Here is a 16,236-nt window from a genome sequence, read left to right on the forward strand (position 1 = left end):
GCCGATGTAAAAGGCGAAAAAAACAGATTCTACACTAACCTTCAAAAGCAACTCCTCTTGCGTATCCCGCGACGTCTTTTCGCTAGCTTGCGACGCATAGCCTCTTCGTGATGTGATCGAGAGGTCGCTGGTTCCCGCCTCGGCCCGGTCCTGGGGATCGTTGACGAAAGTGCTGATGGCGCCCGATGTTGTCTGAAAACTTATAATCCAAGTTTCAAATCCGACTTATAGTTTAGTTCACACTGAGCGAATATCGAAAGCCAATGCGAAAAGTACCCGATTTTTACCCAGCCTATCATTTGCAAGCAAGCAAAAACATGTCGAAAAACAAAATGGCCGTTTCCGATATTCCGTCGTTAACCACGTTTGTTTATTTATTGAGAAAGAAAGATACGTCGAAAAGAAAACGATGCTGGGTGAGAGGAATATTAAAATTCCGTAATTACAACATTTACTCTATTGCTTAGGAAGTTTCTGTAGCCATCTTGAAAACAAGAACCACGTGACAACTAGCGGGAATACGAGTGGTGGCGAAATTTTTTCGCTAACGAAAAACCTCAACTGTTCCGAACTTCGAAGCGATTCACGAAATGGTAAAATTCGCCGGAAACGACGTCATGTCTGACGTGTTATTCGCTCTGCTTTTCGCATTCGCCAACGAATCACGCTCAGTATGAACTAAGCTTAACTGCCGATGTAAAAAGAGAAGAAAACAGACACTCACCCTCACAGCGCCTCCCCTGCGTCTCCCGCAAGAGGAGGCGCTGTCCTCTCGCTATCTGGCGACATCTTGGTTACGATGCACAGCCGCTGGTCCCAGCTTCCGCTTGATCTTTCTGGTCGACGACAAAGGTGTTGGTTGCGTCCGATGCCTGAAAAATCACATAATCCAGGTTTCAAATCCGCAAAGAAGTATCCTTCGGTCACGCGCACTTCACTACACAAGCTTCGGTACACAAGCTTCACTACTCACTGGGCGGTCTTCATCCTCCAGCTGTTCCTCTTCGTCGCTGTCGGGCACGTGGATATCGCTATATGGCTCGTCAGGCGGCAGATCTTGGTCCGCGGGCACACCGATCGTCAGGAGTTGGAGACCCTGGCGACCGGGACCTGGGTAGACGGCTGCGATATGCTCAACAAACTGCCGGAATTTTGCCGCTGTTGTTGGCAACTTAGACAGGAACCGCGTTCTGTATACGTAGCTGCACGTGTAACTCTGCAAGCTCCTGTCCGTGCGGAGGGACTTGATGGACCTCTTCAGCCAGCGATGTCTACACTCGATGTTTTGAGTGTGGGCCTCAGAATCTTCGCTGTTGACGAATCTACGAGAAGAAAAAAGAAAAATGTCACTTTTCGGTATCCTTCTCAAAACGCTCATTCATTTCTTTTTTTTTCACTTAACACATAGCACAGTATCATCCTCCTTACCTCCCGGGGCCCTGCTGGCTGTGATTCACGGTCTTATGTTCCGAGAAGCCCATCGTCGTACAGCCGCGATATTGGGGCGCGCTGTCGGAAAGCACTATGGAACCAGGAGCTATGTATCTGGACATGTAGCTCCAAAGAACGCGCCTGCTTTTGTTCTCCACCTGAAAGAATACGAGAAAATATAACACAAAACTTCCACTAAAAGTAAATAATAACAGGAAATAATGTTTCGTTACTACTTACATGCCAGTACATAACTTCTTTCGTTTCCCGACAATAGGCACCAAATATAGTTATTTGGGTGCCTTTGGTTATGCGCCCGCGGTTGTACTTTCTTCTTCTAGTAAAAGTTTCATCAATCTGAAAAGAAAAACATATGTATATAGACATAGACGGTATATCGGCGAAGTCAGAAACTTGGATCGATCGTCACCTCGACGTGCAGGCCTTTACCGCCAAGCTGGTGATTTTGATTGTTCGAGACGAAAATCTCCGCAATTTCCCGGCAGAAGTTATACCAGTCTACCGCTGTTTGACGTGACACGCCGCATTGTGAGGCGGCGTCGGTGACCGGCAGCTTCAGGACCCATGAGAATATAATCATAAGCACCTGTTAAATACAAAAAAAATAAATTATCTCAAAACATACATCATCTTTACGATCGAATTAGAGAAACACGTAACGTGACGTGAAACCGCCGATTTTGTGGGTGTTCTCCCCCGACCCTGTTAAACCCCTTACGGCTACTTACTTTCTATTGTCTTAGATGTGAGTCATCAACTCCCAAGGGTAGGGTTAAACAGGATCATTCCAGAATGGCGAAAGACAAAAGAACAAAGGAACAAAGAAAGAAGAAATACGAAAAATATAATATATCCAAAATATGGCATACTGCAACGATATTATACCTCTTGAGCAGAAAGCTGAGCGCCTTCAAAAAATGTATTCTTTGTACAAGAGAGGCTACCACTGCACATGGGCCGCCAGACAAAGCCACCTGTCCGCCTACGCATTTTTTTTCTTTGCGATAGTTTTTCGCAGCGGTAGACAAATCCAAACCTCTCCGCTGGTGCCGGCTCTTTCCTCATCGCGCCTGAAAAATACGACAAATTGAATTAGCTAACAGATACTTGCGTACGGCACTTTTGTACAGGAGGAAATCAAGGAAATTTTACCTCCACACTTAGAACACGACGGTACAAAGCCGGTCAGGTCCGGATGGGGCACAAGTCCCACCATGTGGCAAAATTTCTCGGCGGCAAGTTCGTTGGGGAAGTACGCTGCAAAATTAAAACAAGTTAATCGATTAAAAATCTCTTCGGTATCCACGACGGGATTCTCCGAAATTTGTTCTGGCATCATGTTCAAAGGCATGTTTGAAATGATAAGGACTGATATACAATGTTGCCAGATCTGGATTATAAAGTAACAGTTGTGCTTTAAAAATAGCCGAATTGAACTATTTGTAGCCCAAACATAAATATGAATTATTTTGTATCTATGCACTTTTGCTAATGAAATAAGTTACTAATGAAATTCTTAAAGTTAACATTAGGAAAAAAATATATCTGAAATTTTTTAAGATGTATTTCCAATTGATGTCAATTTTATCTTGTCAAAGAGAGTCATTTGTGGGCTGGGTGACTCATTTTTAACTTCAGAGTCTTCATTTTGAACTTAAGAGACTTAGTAAGTTGCGTTGGGTAAGGATAAGGGTTTTTTCTAACTATTTCCGCCCCGTGGGCACTAAGAGGGGCCTCTTTTAGCAAGCCCATTATAAGTTTGACCATGCCCACAACGGGGCGATCGGGTTGATGAGGAACGGGACCTGACATATCCTGAAGGGCCACCTCCCGAATAATTTCATGGAGATTTTCGGGTCCATTCGAAAAAATTCGAGAAGATACTTACATCACGGCGTTTACTAACTTGCGCATTCACAACTTCTAAATTTTCATTCATAAAACCACGTAATGGACCCCGAAACGAAACTGTCCGCGCAAGGAGAACTCCATGTTGCTTTCCACCATAAACTACTGCTACAAGCGGCAAAGATGGCCGCTTGTAGCAGTAGTCGGCACCCACTCCGACAGGAATTTAGGAACGCGTTCCGCAAGAATGTTTAAACTTAAACATATGCCGCTGGCGCAAAGGAATAAAAAAATGCACTCCTTGACCGCTCGGCATCCGACCATTGGATAGGTTAGGTTAGGTAGGTCCGAAATATTGGGCTTTTTTTCCATAAAATTTAATGCAAATTGTACACGGAAAATATTTTGTCTATTTTTCACAAACTTATACTCGTTTCTGCATTGCGCACGTTTTTCTATATCTGAAATCAATCCTTCGCGTTGCAAAAAAGCTACCAAAATTATTTCGCAATTACAAATATCAATAGGCCTATACATCACTCTTTAAATACAAATGAAAACGAAAAAATTATGAATGATCGCTTAATCCGCGTAAAAATAACTTGTTTTGGCGCGAGAGAAAATTGATCGGATAGTTCGAATTTATCTATGTATATATGTTCATGTCCCGCCAGTAACTTTTGATCAAAATAAAGTATTAATTTAATGAACGCACGATTAGTTCTCTCAAACAAAATCACATGTGATCAGTAATAAACGTAATCTATACTCTTTTATCTAACACATACCCATATTAATTTTATATACAGTATCTTAAAATGAATTAGCAGCTCCTCACCTTTCTTTTCGGCTGGTTCTTTGTGATGGATTGACAAATAAATAAGAAAAATCCACTAACCATCAAACAACTTTCTTTTAATCCAAAAATAAAGATTTTTAATAATACATACAAATTAAGTTTTACATAAAAACAGATTTAAAAGAAATCATGTACACACTTTTTAAAATATTCTATTGTTATTACAATTTTTAAAATACGATTTCCATATATTGTAAAGTTTTATTCGTTTCTTTTTAATAAACGATTCTTTCTTTCTGTGAGTATCGGGGTTAAGCATCAAAGCTTAACCCGCGGATAAGTCGATAAGGTGTCGGCGATATACAAGTAATCACCCACTTAATTTATCAAATAAATTTAATGAAAACATTAACTAAATGGTAACATACAAAGAGAAATATAAAATAGGACGTTGGAGGAGAGATGTCGGCATTCGAGGCATTTAAGGGAACTAATCCCTTTTTAATTTCCGAATTAGATATAACTAACTCGCGGTCAATGGAGGGGGAGAGAGAGAAAGGTTTTAAGTAAATAAATCTAAGTTTACCTCGCTGTTCGTCTTTGCCTAGATGCGTAGAGTGAACGGAGTTGATGGTGTTGACCAGCCGTTGTCAGCTTGTTCGGACGCCGCCCCGACAATTGGGTGCGAGCCCCTTTTATACCATTTTTGAGGAGTGAGAACTGTCATACTGTCGATGATTTGTACGCGCACCTGTTAGTCGGGCTAGTGTCTAGATCTAGCTAGTACGGACCACGTGCAATCGGGAATTTTGTCTGATGACAGCTCTCACCCATCAATTAGCATCTAACTGACAATAATTTCTACAAAATAGTAAACAGTCTTGATATTGTTTATATCAAATGTCGCGCTCGACGACGATCGAGGCAATTTATTGCACTTTTGTTTAGATTTTAATATACATTTGTTGCGGCCACGTGTCACGTGTAGCCAAAGAGGGATGAGAAACATCGTCTTTTCCCGTCTTGTAAACTCTATCGTCTATCGTCAAACAAATGGTGGTTTTTTCTCTTATTGATATACAGGGTGGGCCAGCGAAAACGAAACGGCAGAGTGTTCGTGTTCGTCCAAGCAAAGCGCTCGGACAGGTCGATTTGACTCTCGAGGGGACATCTTTTGCAATAAAGTTTTTGCGATTCTGAATACAACAGACAACAAAAAATTTTAAAAACTCATTTATTTTGTATTAACTAAACAAGCATTTATTTCGAAAAAAATGTTTGTTTAGTTAATATTCAGAATCGCAAAAACTTTATTGCAAAAGATGTCCCCTCGAGAGTAAAATCGACCTGTCCGAGCGCTTTGCTTGGACGAACACGAACACTCTGCCGTTTCGTTTTCGCTGGCCCACCCTGTATAGTTCAACAACTATTTCGAGAAGATCGTCTTGGTCGTTGCCATCACATTTCTTTAAGTTACTGTCGGTAGTGAAGTTTTTATTACTAGCATAGATGACATATCAGGATAGATTCTGAAGTGGAAATAAATAGTATTAACATTTCTTACATGAAAAATATTACTATTTAATTAAAATTAATCATCACTTTTTACTATTTATTAAATTATTATATAAAAGTTAATTATACTATAAATAAACTATTTTGTATATTCCATTTTACCTAAACATGTATATTTTAAAAAGTTATATAGGAGTCACGTGACCGGTACCTCGTACGAGACACCATAGGTACGAAAGCGAAGTCACGTGACCGGAAATGACGTACGCTAGTCGTGTGTGCTACATACTTAAAAGCGAGTCTTCGCCGCGAGTTAGCAGAGCGACGCGCGTTAGCAGAGCGACGCGCGCCGCGATCATCGCGCGGCCCGATTTTGGGGGGGCTATATCTCGCGAAGGGTCGCCCGTAGGGGTGTGGTTCATTAGACATTATTTGATCGCACAGGGGGGTCTACAATTTGGGGGGTTCCCCCCCTTCCCGCCAACCCCTTACTCTTACCGCCGTTCCTATGGCGGTGGTTGGCTTCCCTAAGACGTTTCCTAATTTTTGTTTACGTCCAAACTTTATAGGAGCTTTTCCTTTTAATCTATTGGCTAGAGTATTTGATAAGAGCGTCGCTCTACTCTTGGGTCAATTTGCATTTTCACAGGAACGTTGTTAACATAGACTAATATGATGGGGTTAGGTCTTGAAAAGGTTGTCGTTAGTCCTATTTTGCCTATCCAATGGGTTCGATCCTCAGCGGTAGGCTGCGATCGGAAACGGGCCCGGTAACTGTCCGGACCTCTTTCGCGTCTCTGTGGGGAGTCATTTCGTTGTTGCGCACCTCGATTGTTATCATAATTATCTCGGCTATCGGGCGAATTCCGGATTAGGTTAGGTTGGATATTTGGTCGATCGGATCGACGATGAGGAGGAATAGGACGATACTTTTGCTTCGCCTGAAAGGCGGTTTATTAAAAGTTTTATTAAAGTTTCCTCGATTATTCTGAGATAGGGTTCCGAGAATTGTTGCGAGAAGAGTCGCGTTTTAGACTATCCATTCGAGTTTTAAGCTCCTCTATCGCTGCGGTTAAACGTTGTAGATCATCTAAGGAGGGGGGAAATCGGTCGATCTATCGTTTTCCCTAATTGTACGCATGATCCCTCGCGGGTGTGCGGTGAGATTCTCGATTATTTCTTCGATAATAGCGATTTGTAAAGCCTCATCGAACGTTGCAGGTTGTCTGCTCATAGTTCTTTTTCGGATCCGGATATCAATCCCGTTTAAAAATTGTGCCTTGAGTCTCTCGTCTAACTCCTTTCATAAAGCAGATACTAGCTCAGCCAATAATTAGTCTAATACACGAAATAACATCTTTTACTTATAGCTGAGATAATTTTAATGAGAAAACTAACGTTTTCGGCTTACTCAATAAGCCATCTTCAGGTTTTAACTTTTGAAAAAAGAAACATTATCGTTCCATTAAAAGAATACAATTGTTTGAAAATATTCAAATCATTAGTAACGGACAAAAAATAAAAACAAACGTTTTGTCCGTTACTAATGATTTGAATTTTTTTCAAACAATTGTATTCTTTTAATGAAACGATAATGTTCCTTTTTACGATAATTTCTTATAACGATATCCTCAGGAAGACTCAGAATGGGTCGAAAACGTTTGATGATCTATGAAAATAAAGAAGTTGACTAGTACCAAACTCTGTTTTCATTCCGCTTTCGGTGGTAAATAATTTTATTTTTCTGCTTAGAAAATGTCTAGCATACTCCTAACTTAAATTCATTCTAAAAACTAAAATAACTTAAAATTAATGAATAAAAATTAAAAATTTGCAACCCGACTTTACCGCCTCTAGTGGCCAGAAAGTGAAGTACATTAACCGGGGAAGTTGCAGAAAGAAGTGTGAATAGAGAGAAGTGCTTTAGTCATCGATCTGTCGAGCAATTTCAGTAGATTCTACGCGTACGTTACTTGTTCAGAAATGTTACTGTTTTAGATTTTTATCACGGAATTCCTATCGGAACACCACGTGTTGCGACAGTATCTTCCAGTTGCCAACACCACGTGTTCGTGAATAACGTCTCAAGCTATCCGCCATTGGAGATGAAATTCCGGTGAGCTTTTTATTAGTTTTAAACTGTTCTCGAGCGAATTTTCGCTCGAATTTACCTTAACCTGTTATTTACTGTATTTTAGAATTACCTTTTATATATATGATTTTGTAATGACGTACACACTATTGTATGTCTATTGTAATGTCGTGTTGTATCACATCCTACAATATTGTAGGCTGTGGTTGTATAGTCATTTGACCGCCATGTTGTTTCACGTCACGCACTTGTTGAAGGGACATAGCAACTTTATAACGATAAAGCTCCATTATACAATTGAATATTTTGTTTTTTGGGTAATGCTTGGTAAAAGTTTTTTGCTGGATATCTAAAAAGGTTTGGTTATTTATTTTTTAGAAACGCGAGCTTAAAAACAAATCGTTATACTTGAAAATTTCTTCCTACTATTTCGAGTCGAATAAAGTCGGAATGAGAAACTGATTGTTGCTTAACACGTTCAAAGTTCTAAAAAACAGTAAATTCTTATAATTTATTCGAACGTAAGTGTAGCAGCTTTAAATCCTTTCTAGAAAATTACTCTTAAAAAAAAAAGATTTTGTAAAAGAATCCGTTTCTGTATAAAATCTAATACTTAACGTTTATAATTTTAAATAGAATAAATTTAGCTATTAGCAGAAATAAATTCAAAATATATCCTTTATATAGGTATATATATATATTTTAAAAATTCATTATATAACATTATTTATTATATTTATTAAATTTATTATAAAACGTTATATATATAATGTTTTTAAATTTAGTTGTTTTTATTGAATTATTTATTTAATTTATAGAAAATTACTTTTTTTGTAAAGAGATTTTATAGGAAAGAAAATGTTATTAAACTTTTAATATTACTGTTAACGTTTAAGAAAGAAATACAAACACAGCAGTATGGAACGCAAAACATTTATTATACTGTATTTGAAGCTATAGAAGACTTACATAAAAATATATAATTTTTTTAGTATTTCGTTTTATCCTTTTTCACAGACCAACTCAAAAGTAACAATAAATTAGCTTAAAGATATAAAAAATCTTAAAACATTATATATAGATTATTAAAAAACTAACACAAAGTTCAAAATGATCAAAACGCCGACCTTTTATTTTAGGATCTGGCGCTTTCACAATAACACAATGGTAAAAAAATTCACAATATCTACAGTGTCTTGTAGCATTTTAGCTGCTTAGAGGCTTCTTTGGGTAATCACAAAAATGCACACGTCTTTATGCAAATTTATTATATAATTCTCTTTTACATAAACATTTGCATATACAAGCACCATGACGCAAGTCCAAGACTCCATGTCGAAAACTGCACAGATGAATTTTTTCTTTTACTGTGTAGACTCAGAAAAATATGAGGATTCATTCTTTCTGCTATACATTGGAAACGTCAGTGATCAGTAATGACGTTGTGTTCCACATCACGTGATTCTTCTCTTTAAAAATGTAATTAAGACCTGAAATGCATTTCCTCCATCAATAAAGCTTGTATCAATAAAGATTCTTTGCTGCTAAAAAGACAAAAAGTAAATAACTTGAAATTTTAAAAAATTAAAAGTTAAGATTAAAATATTACAAAAGCTTATATTATAAAGACACTTATTTTAAAAGGGCCTTTTGCATATATAGCTGAGAGAAAGAACTTTCCCGAAACTAATAATCCGGGGGGTAGAGATTTGCAGCAGCAACCTGGAAGTGGTGCAGTCGAGCCGCCGACCTCATAAGGAAACTCTTTTCCCTGCTCTGCCACGAGGCACTACAGCATGGTTGCACAGACTTATGAAGACTAGGGGCCACTCGGGCAAATCATGAACTGATGGCGGGCCGGCCGCCAGAAGTATAGGTAATTAAAGACAATAAAGAATTGATAATAATTTATTAAAATTCAAAAAGAATTTATTAATTTGAAGCGTGGCACTGCATAGTGCTTACAATCTTTTTTATATTTGGCTCAAATTTACTTGTAGCAACACTTAAAACTGCTTCCAAACTTTCATTTGCAAGGCGGTTTCAATTTTTTGTTTTATTATTATTTAGTATTGAAAAAGTTTGTTCACATATATAGGTAGAACCAAATAAGCTGGCACATTTCAGAGCGTTTATGCGCAACTTTTCGTACATATTTTTATCAATGCAGCGGTAAAAGTTCAGCAAGTCTCCTTCGTTGAATTTGTTGCGTAAATCTTGATCGTTTTGAATGTCGATAATTTCTAACTGCATTGACTCTGGCGCATTTTCAACTGAAATCGTGAAAGGATTGCTGAATATGTCCAACAGAGGTTTCACTTTTTTAAAATCCGAAAATCTGTCTTGAAAAGATTGAATCAAAATATCTAGCTTTTCTACATAACTGAAATTAATCGCAGTTTTGTTGAATTTTTCAGCCATTTTCTTATAATTCGGAAAATGATTGTAATTTCCAGAATTCAATTGTGATCTGAAAAGTGTCAGCTTGCATTGAAAGGATGATACATGAGCGTAGAGCTGGGATATCAGTTGATTTTTGCCTTGAAGCCGTGTGTTCAAGACATTCAAATGATTTGTAATGTCAACTAAAAAAGCCAAATCACACAACCAATCAGGATTTTTAAGTTCCGGGACATCCCTTTGCTTTTCCGCCAGAAATATTCCAATTTCTTCTATTAAATTTAGAAATCGTTCCAGTGTCAATCCACGGCTTAGCCACCTTACTTCTGTATAATACAGTAAATCTCCATATTCGCTTTCGATGTCATCAAGGAATTGTTTGAATTGTCTGTGATTGAGTCCTCGTGATTTTATGAAATTTACAGTCGAAACTACCACTTTCATGACATTTTGAAATTCAATTTTTTTAGAACAGAGGGTTTCTTGGTGTATAATGCAGTGAAACTGCATGAGATCTTCAGCGTTTATGTTTTTTCCTTGCAGATGCTTTTTCAGCAAAGTAACTAGCCCGGAATTGACACCAATCATCGAAGGAGCACCGTCAGTCGCAACTCCCGATAATTTTGATAAGTCCAAATCAGTTTTTGAACACTCATCCAAAAGTACATTGAGTATATCAACTCCTTTGGTTTGACCTTTCAATGAACACATTCCGAATAACTCTTCTAAGACTTCAAAATCTTGAGTAACACCTCGTATGAATATGAGAAGTTGAGCTGTGGAACTAATATCAGTGGATTCGTCGAGTGCTAATGAAAAAAATTCAATGATCTTAGTTTTTTCAATTAATTGTTCCGCAATATTACCTGACAAAGACATAATTCGTCTTTGGATAGTCATACGATTCAGTTGAATTTTCTCAAACTTTTTTGCTGCTTCTGGACACATTTTCTTAGCGGCAATTTCTATGCATTCTTTTACAAAATCGCCATCATTGAAGGGGCGACTTCGCTTTGCTATCATTCGAGAAATTTCATAACTAACTTCTGTAGCTGTTTCTGAATCTTGAATGGGTTTTGTAAACATAGCTTGCTGACCAATAATCTCCCGTTTTAAAGACAACATTTTTTGCTTTCTTAATTCGCCTGTAAACTTGGTAAAAGAAGGATGCTGCGTTTCATAATGCCTTTTTACATTATATTCCTTTGCAATCGCAACAGAATTCTTGCAAATTAAACAAACGACTTTGTTATGCGACCATACAAAAAAGTATTTCTCAGTCCAAATTTCTTGAAACTGCCGATTTTCATCTTTAACCTTACGTTTTTTACTAGGTCCTGGCTTCTCCATGTTGCGTTCTAATCCTGGCTAGGATTAACACAGCACCTAAAAACAATTACAGTACCTACTTAAATTACCCATTCTTTTTTAAATTATCAAAAATAATTGATTAAATTCCTCAGAAATTTTAAGATTTTTATACAGATTTTATATCTGAAATAATGACGTAATTATTACAGTTAGAGAAATTCTGATAAAAATAGTAATTTCTTTGTTTTATTTTAATATTTGGCCAACATTAAAGCTAAATTTGATTAAAATTGATTAAATAGGTAGGGAAACACTTATTAATAACAGAGTTTTACTTACGATTTCACAACACAATTATACACGGCACTTGACGGGTTAACAGGAAATCTACGTTGAATGTGGATCAAAATATATGACACCGGCTAGTCGAGTTAAAATCTACACTAGAACTATTGCCTCCCCAAAACACTATTAAACTGCACTTATTCTCCTACGCTTCGTGTATCTACTCGTACCTACGCGAGCAATCGGGAATTCGGGACTATTGCTATCTCGCTTGCTCACACCGCGCTAGAAAATTCTTGATTTCTCTACTATTTTGAACTTTATATAAAGTTTTTAGATTTTTTTGGTTTTATTCTGGAATAGAATTAAATATTCTTCGAATGTACGAGAGTATTATTTTTGCTGTCGACGGGCCACCAGTATTCGACCGGCGGGCCGTGGTCTGTGCATCCATGCACTACAGGGTTCTACAGACTATGCCTTAATCATGGGCCTTGGTCTCTTACCCGAAGGTAGTCACTGACTCTTTTTCTTTTAGTTTGGGCACCGAAGGCATCTCCTGGGCTGCCATCCGCCATCTTAGCCCCAACTCACTAACTTGGCATAACTTTTATGTAAGTACGGTTTGCACCGCACAAGTGAATTTTGCTCTGTCATGTAATTATGTGGCCTTCGCCGCGACCGTGGGTTTGCACAGCCTTATGGTAAATAATATACCCAAGCACTAAATAGGGCACCCTTCCCTACAAGAAGGAGGTACCCTGCCCAATGCGTCCATTGGGCTCATAGATCAAATAGATCTGAGACTTTGACCATCAATTCCTTTAGTTTCAATAAGTTTCCTTCACTTGCTGCTAGCGTTCGAAGTACTTGTTCAGGCGGCTTGGACCAGTCGACTTGGTCAGCCCCTTGGCGGAAATCCTCTGTAAGAGGACAGTCAAGTACGTAGTGTCTCGCATCGCCGTGAGGACACCCACAGGAGCAGCAACCATCTCCTTGTCCAAGAATGGACTTGAAGTGGGGAAAGCTCCCATGTCCGGTCAGTATCTGCATAAGCAACCTACAACAACTCACAGGGGTAAGGCCAACGTCAGGCATGAAGGCGTGGGTCGACCTACCCACCATACTCAGAGTCCAGCTCTCTTGCCAACTCCTCATCGACCACTGCAGTAGAGTACCTTTTATGTATGTTGCCGAGGGTTCTACCGTCCTCGTCGAGCCGCCGGGTCGGGATATTTGGCTTTAAAAAGATATTCAGCCAAATATCCGACCATGTGTTCCTTCAGAACATCGTACCGGGGAACGTTTGTGCACACCTTCCGCCACATCCTCTCGATCGTGTTGGTGTGGGAGCCCGTCTGGGGATCAACAAAGTTATACCTGTGATTAACTGTCAGGTGATGAAAGCCTTCATTTTAAAGACAATCATACATTTTCCAGCAATCACTAATAACTGTTGTCCTCGGAAGCACCCACTCCTTCAGGACCGAAAGTAATGTTTGGCTATCGCGTGTTTCCACCGGTACCAGAGATTTTTTCGAGACTCCCTCTCGATACCCCCGAAGATCCACTGACCTTCGATTATCCTCCCCTTATTGTACTTCCGCTGTCCGATTTTTGCTTCATCTACTTCGACAACCCGGCCTTCTCCGAGTTTCTCTGTTTGGGAGGACACATCGTGGATGCATACTTTTCTATAAAAAGAGTACCAATCCACAATGCTTTGCCTCGAAAGGCCGAGAAATGGACTTAGTGTAGCTTGTCTCGGAGGCTTCCATACCAATAAGGAGAAATAAATCTCCACAGGGTAACAAGAGAGAGATTAGAATGGCCAAAAAAAGGGCTCGCCCATATGGACTTGCTCCACCCGCAAGGTGCTGCACGCTTCTTACCTCTCCTGATTACTTTTCCGCAGCGGAATAATTCTCGTCCCTCCACTCGTAGAAGGTTGCCACACCGACCGCAGTTGGCTTCGTTCCACCAAATGCTGTGGCGTAGCAATTCTTCTTTAATTCGCTCTTCGGAGAACGCCATTTCTTCGAAATAGTTGTACTCGCATCTCGAGCAAATTGTAGCCATTTTAAATTGAAAGTAAGATGGTATATTAGTAAAAACAATAAATGCAAAAGCAGAAGTAACAGAAATTTTACGTGTGATGCCTTTTATAGACAGGCTCGCACTTACCAGCCATTCACGACGTGAGAAATTTCTGCGCTAAAAATCTACCAATCACATAGTTTAAGATAATTCGCGCCTAAGAGATCAACCATTCCCATAGGGCTTTTCATAAATGACGTCCACATTGGAAAGGAAGGAGGGAGTTATGACAAGTCGGACAGGGGGGGGTTTGAGCATTAGTGGACATCCGTTTTATTTCATTAAATTTTATACAATTTATACATTTTAGATTACGGAAACTTGAGCAAACTGGGAGCAATATTATTCGCGCAACACAATTCAAAATTACTCAATAAGCCTTTCTTTCAAAACCAGCCCTACGAACTACTTAGTAATCCTGGGGAGGGGTAAAGACTGGCAAACAGCATGAAGAAAATGATGCATTCTCTGGATTGTTTTCGGATATCTCACGCTTATAAACGATTTAAAAACTGTTTAAATTTTCAACTTATAAATAAAATTAATTTTTAAATTTATTTTGTGTGGGGCGATGACGAGACATTTTGCTTTTAATATATATACAGATAAAAATTATTTAAAATAATAATATAAAAGCTAAAACTGTGTGTATTCTAAAATGCCTGTTTTGTCGCATCACAAGTAAACCTCAAAGGACGTGACAGGGTTATAAATTTCAAACGTTTCTTGTCATAGCTATAGGAATGTAAATATGGTAAACTTAATAGATTTGTTTGACATTTTTAAAGACCAGGACCAGGTGTCCAAGGAAATTTTTTAAAATTTACAGTCTTTCAGTTACTCTTGTTGAACTGGGAAAATTTCTGTCTATTACATATAACATTACCAAAAAATCAGTCTTCATTGTTCTTGGCTAGAGTGGTTCAGTTTAAGTAAAATTCTTATTCTTGCAGCAGGGTTTTATATCCCTAATTCCTCAATCTCTAAATTATTTAACTACTACTTAAGTAGAAATCGTTTACTTTGTACTTGAATATTTGTAGTCTTGGGAAAGAAGTGGAAAGAAAATTTTTTTTAATGAAATGGATGCATAAATCGTAAATTTCACCTAAGAAATCGTTTTAGAACTTTGTTGATTAGAACTGTCTTAGTGAGATTAGAACTTTTGCTGATAAAGAATAAACAACAGATATTGTTTTCATTTTGTGCTTATTTATTTTAATTTAGTGTAAACCACGTTTTAGTAAGGTTTGAATCATTACAAAACTTTTGGGGGCTATACATAAATGACGTTCACACTGGGAGGAAGGGAGGGGTTGGACTTCAATGAACGTTTGCTTTATTTCATTAAATTTTATACAGTTTATCACTTTATGAATAATAAAATGCATAAAGGTTTTGAGGAAGGTCGAGTTTTGTTGGACGTCCGAAGAGGAGAGGAGTTATGGAAACTTTGACAACTGGGGGGAAGATTTCAAAGAAAATACAGACCTAATTAATGGACAGCCTTCTACATATATAGTTTATGTAAGCAAAAACTTATTACTATTATAGGTACTAGTACATTTAGGTATGTCAGATAGGAAAACAAACGTCAGTCTGGTGTGTTTTACAGCAAGCGCAATTTTATGGTAAAGTTAAAACGACGTTGATCCTCAGCATCAACAGCCCACTTAAGAATTCATTTCAGATATTTTATTCTATTGAATATCGTGTGATTACTCTTAGACTGGTATAAAATAAGTGTAGTTTAGAACGCGGATAACAATACGCCGACAATAAAACTATTTAGTTACTAAACAATATATCTTTATATTTTATCGAAAAAAGACAAAAAAATTAGAAATAAACAATCTAACCATGGACTAGCTTTATGAATATTGTAATTAATATCTTAGTTTCGTAAGACACAGCTTTACTCACGGAGCAATGCATAACGAAATTTCATATCGGTGATCGAAAAAATTACAATTTTGGCTTGGAAAAAGTCACATGAGTAAAACTCGCACACATTTTTATTTAAATATAGTAAACAAACAAAGTAATTAAAAACTATTTCAAACATGTATTAAGTGGCAGACAATACACAACTTAAACGTAAGAAGTTACACGATACTGTTTGTTATAATTGCGCCGTCAAACCAAGAAAGCCAAATCAACAAGATACCTTTCCTCAAAATCAAATTACGTATATGATACTTTTTTATTTCAAAGGATGACAATGACAAAGAGAAATGACTCGTCAACGCAAAGAATTATTTTTAAAAGAGCGACTTTTTAAAAACACGTTATTTTATAAAGTTTAGTTACTTAAAATGCGCAATATACATCTTTACCGCTAGACTTATTACACTATCAATTAGAAACAGGACAAGCTTTAGAAAATCACATTTTTATTTCCTAGACTATGTATTTCGAACTTAGAGTCCCTTATCAG

The 16,236-nt window shown here is 37.8% G+C and overlaps 2 protein-coding genes across 2 annotated transcripts; both read right to left on the reverse strand.

Moving 5' to 3' along the window:
- Positions 1-794: 794 nt before the first annotated feature.
- On the reverse strand, positions 795-2,043 carry LOC136986121 (uncharacterized). Its single transcript, XM_067283586.1, has 5 exons — positions 1,862-2,043; positions 1,672-1,788; positions 1,429-1,589; positions 974-1,322; positions 795-872 (listed from the first exon to the last, which is right to left on the reverse strand). Exons 1-5 carry the CDS (start codon positions 2,030-2,032, stop codon positions 795-797), a joined length of 876 nt encoding a protein of 291 aa, XP_067139687.1. The 5' UTR covers positions 2,033-2,043.
- A 7,706-nt stretch (positions 2,044-9,749) lies between these two features.
- On the reverse strand, positions 9,750-11,456 carry LOC136986122 (general transcription factor II-I repeat domain-containing protein 2-like). Its single transcript, XM_067283587.1, has one exon. The coding sequence runs from the start codon at positions 11,454-11,456 to the stop codon at positions 9,750-9,752; it is 1,707 nt and encodes a 568-aa protein (XP_067139688.1).
- Between the last annotated feature and the right edge of the window lie 4,780 nt (positions 11,457-16,236).

This window comes from Centruroides vittatus, unplaced genomic scaffold (genome assembly GCF_030686945.1).
Source record: "Centruroides vittatus isolate TY-2023 unplaced genomic scaffold, ASM3068694v2 contig_997, whole genome shotgun sequence".
Classification (NCBI taxonomy): Eukaryota; Metazoa; Arthropoda; class Arachnida; order Scorpiones; family Buthidae; genus Centruroides; species Centruroides vittatus.

What these genes read in the sequence shown, in the direction of transcription:
- LOC136986121 (XM_067283586.1), bottom strand. Translation starts at nt 2,032, where the DNA reads ATGATTATATTCTCATGGGTCCTGAAGCTGCCGGTCACCGACGCCGCC. An exon ending in AAGAAGTTATGTACTGGCAT is followed by an intron (nt 1,590 to 1,671) that starts GTAAGTAGTAAC and finishes GTATTCTTTCAG; the next exon opens with GTGGAGAACAAAAGCAGGCG. An exon ending in AGCCAGCAGGGCCCCGGGAG is followed by an intron (nt 1,323 to 1,428) that starts GTAAGGAGGATG and finishes TTCTTCTCGTAG; the next exon opens with ATTCGTCAACAGCGAAGATT.
- LOC136986122 (XM_067283587.1), bottom strand. Translation starts at nt 11,456, where the DNA reads ATGGAGAAGCCAGGACCTAGTAAAAAACGTAAGGTTAAAGATGAAAAT.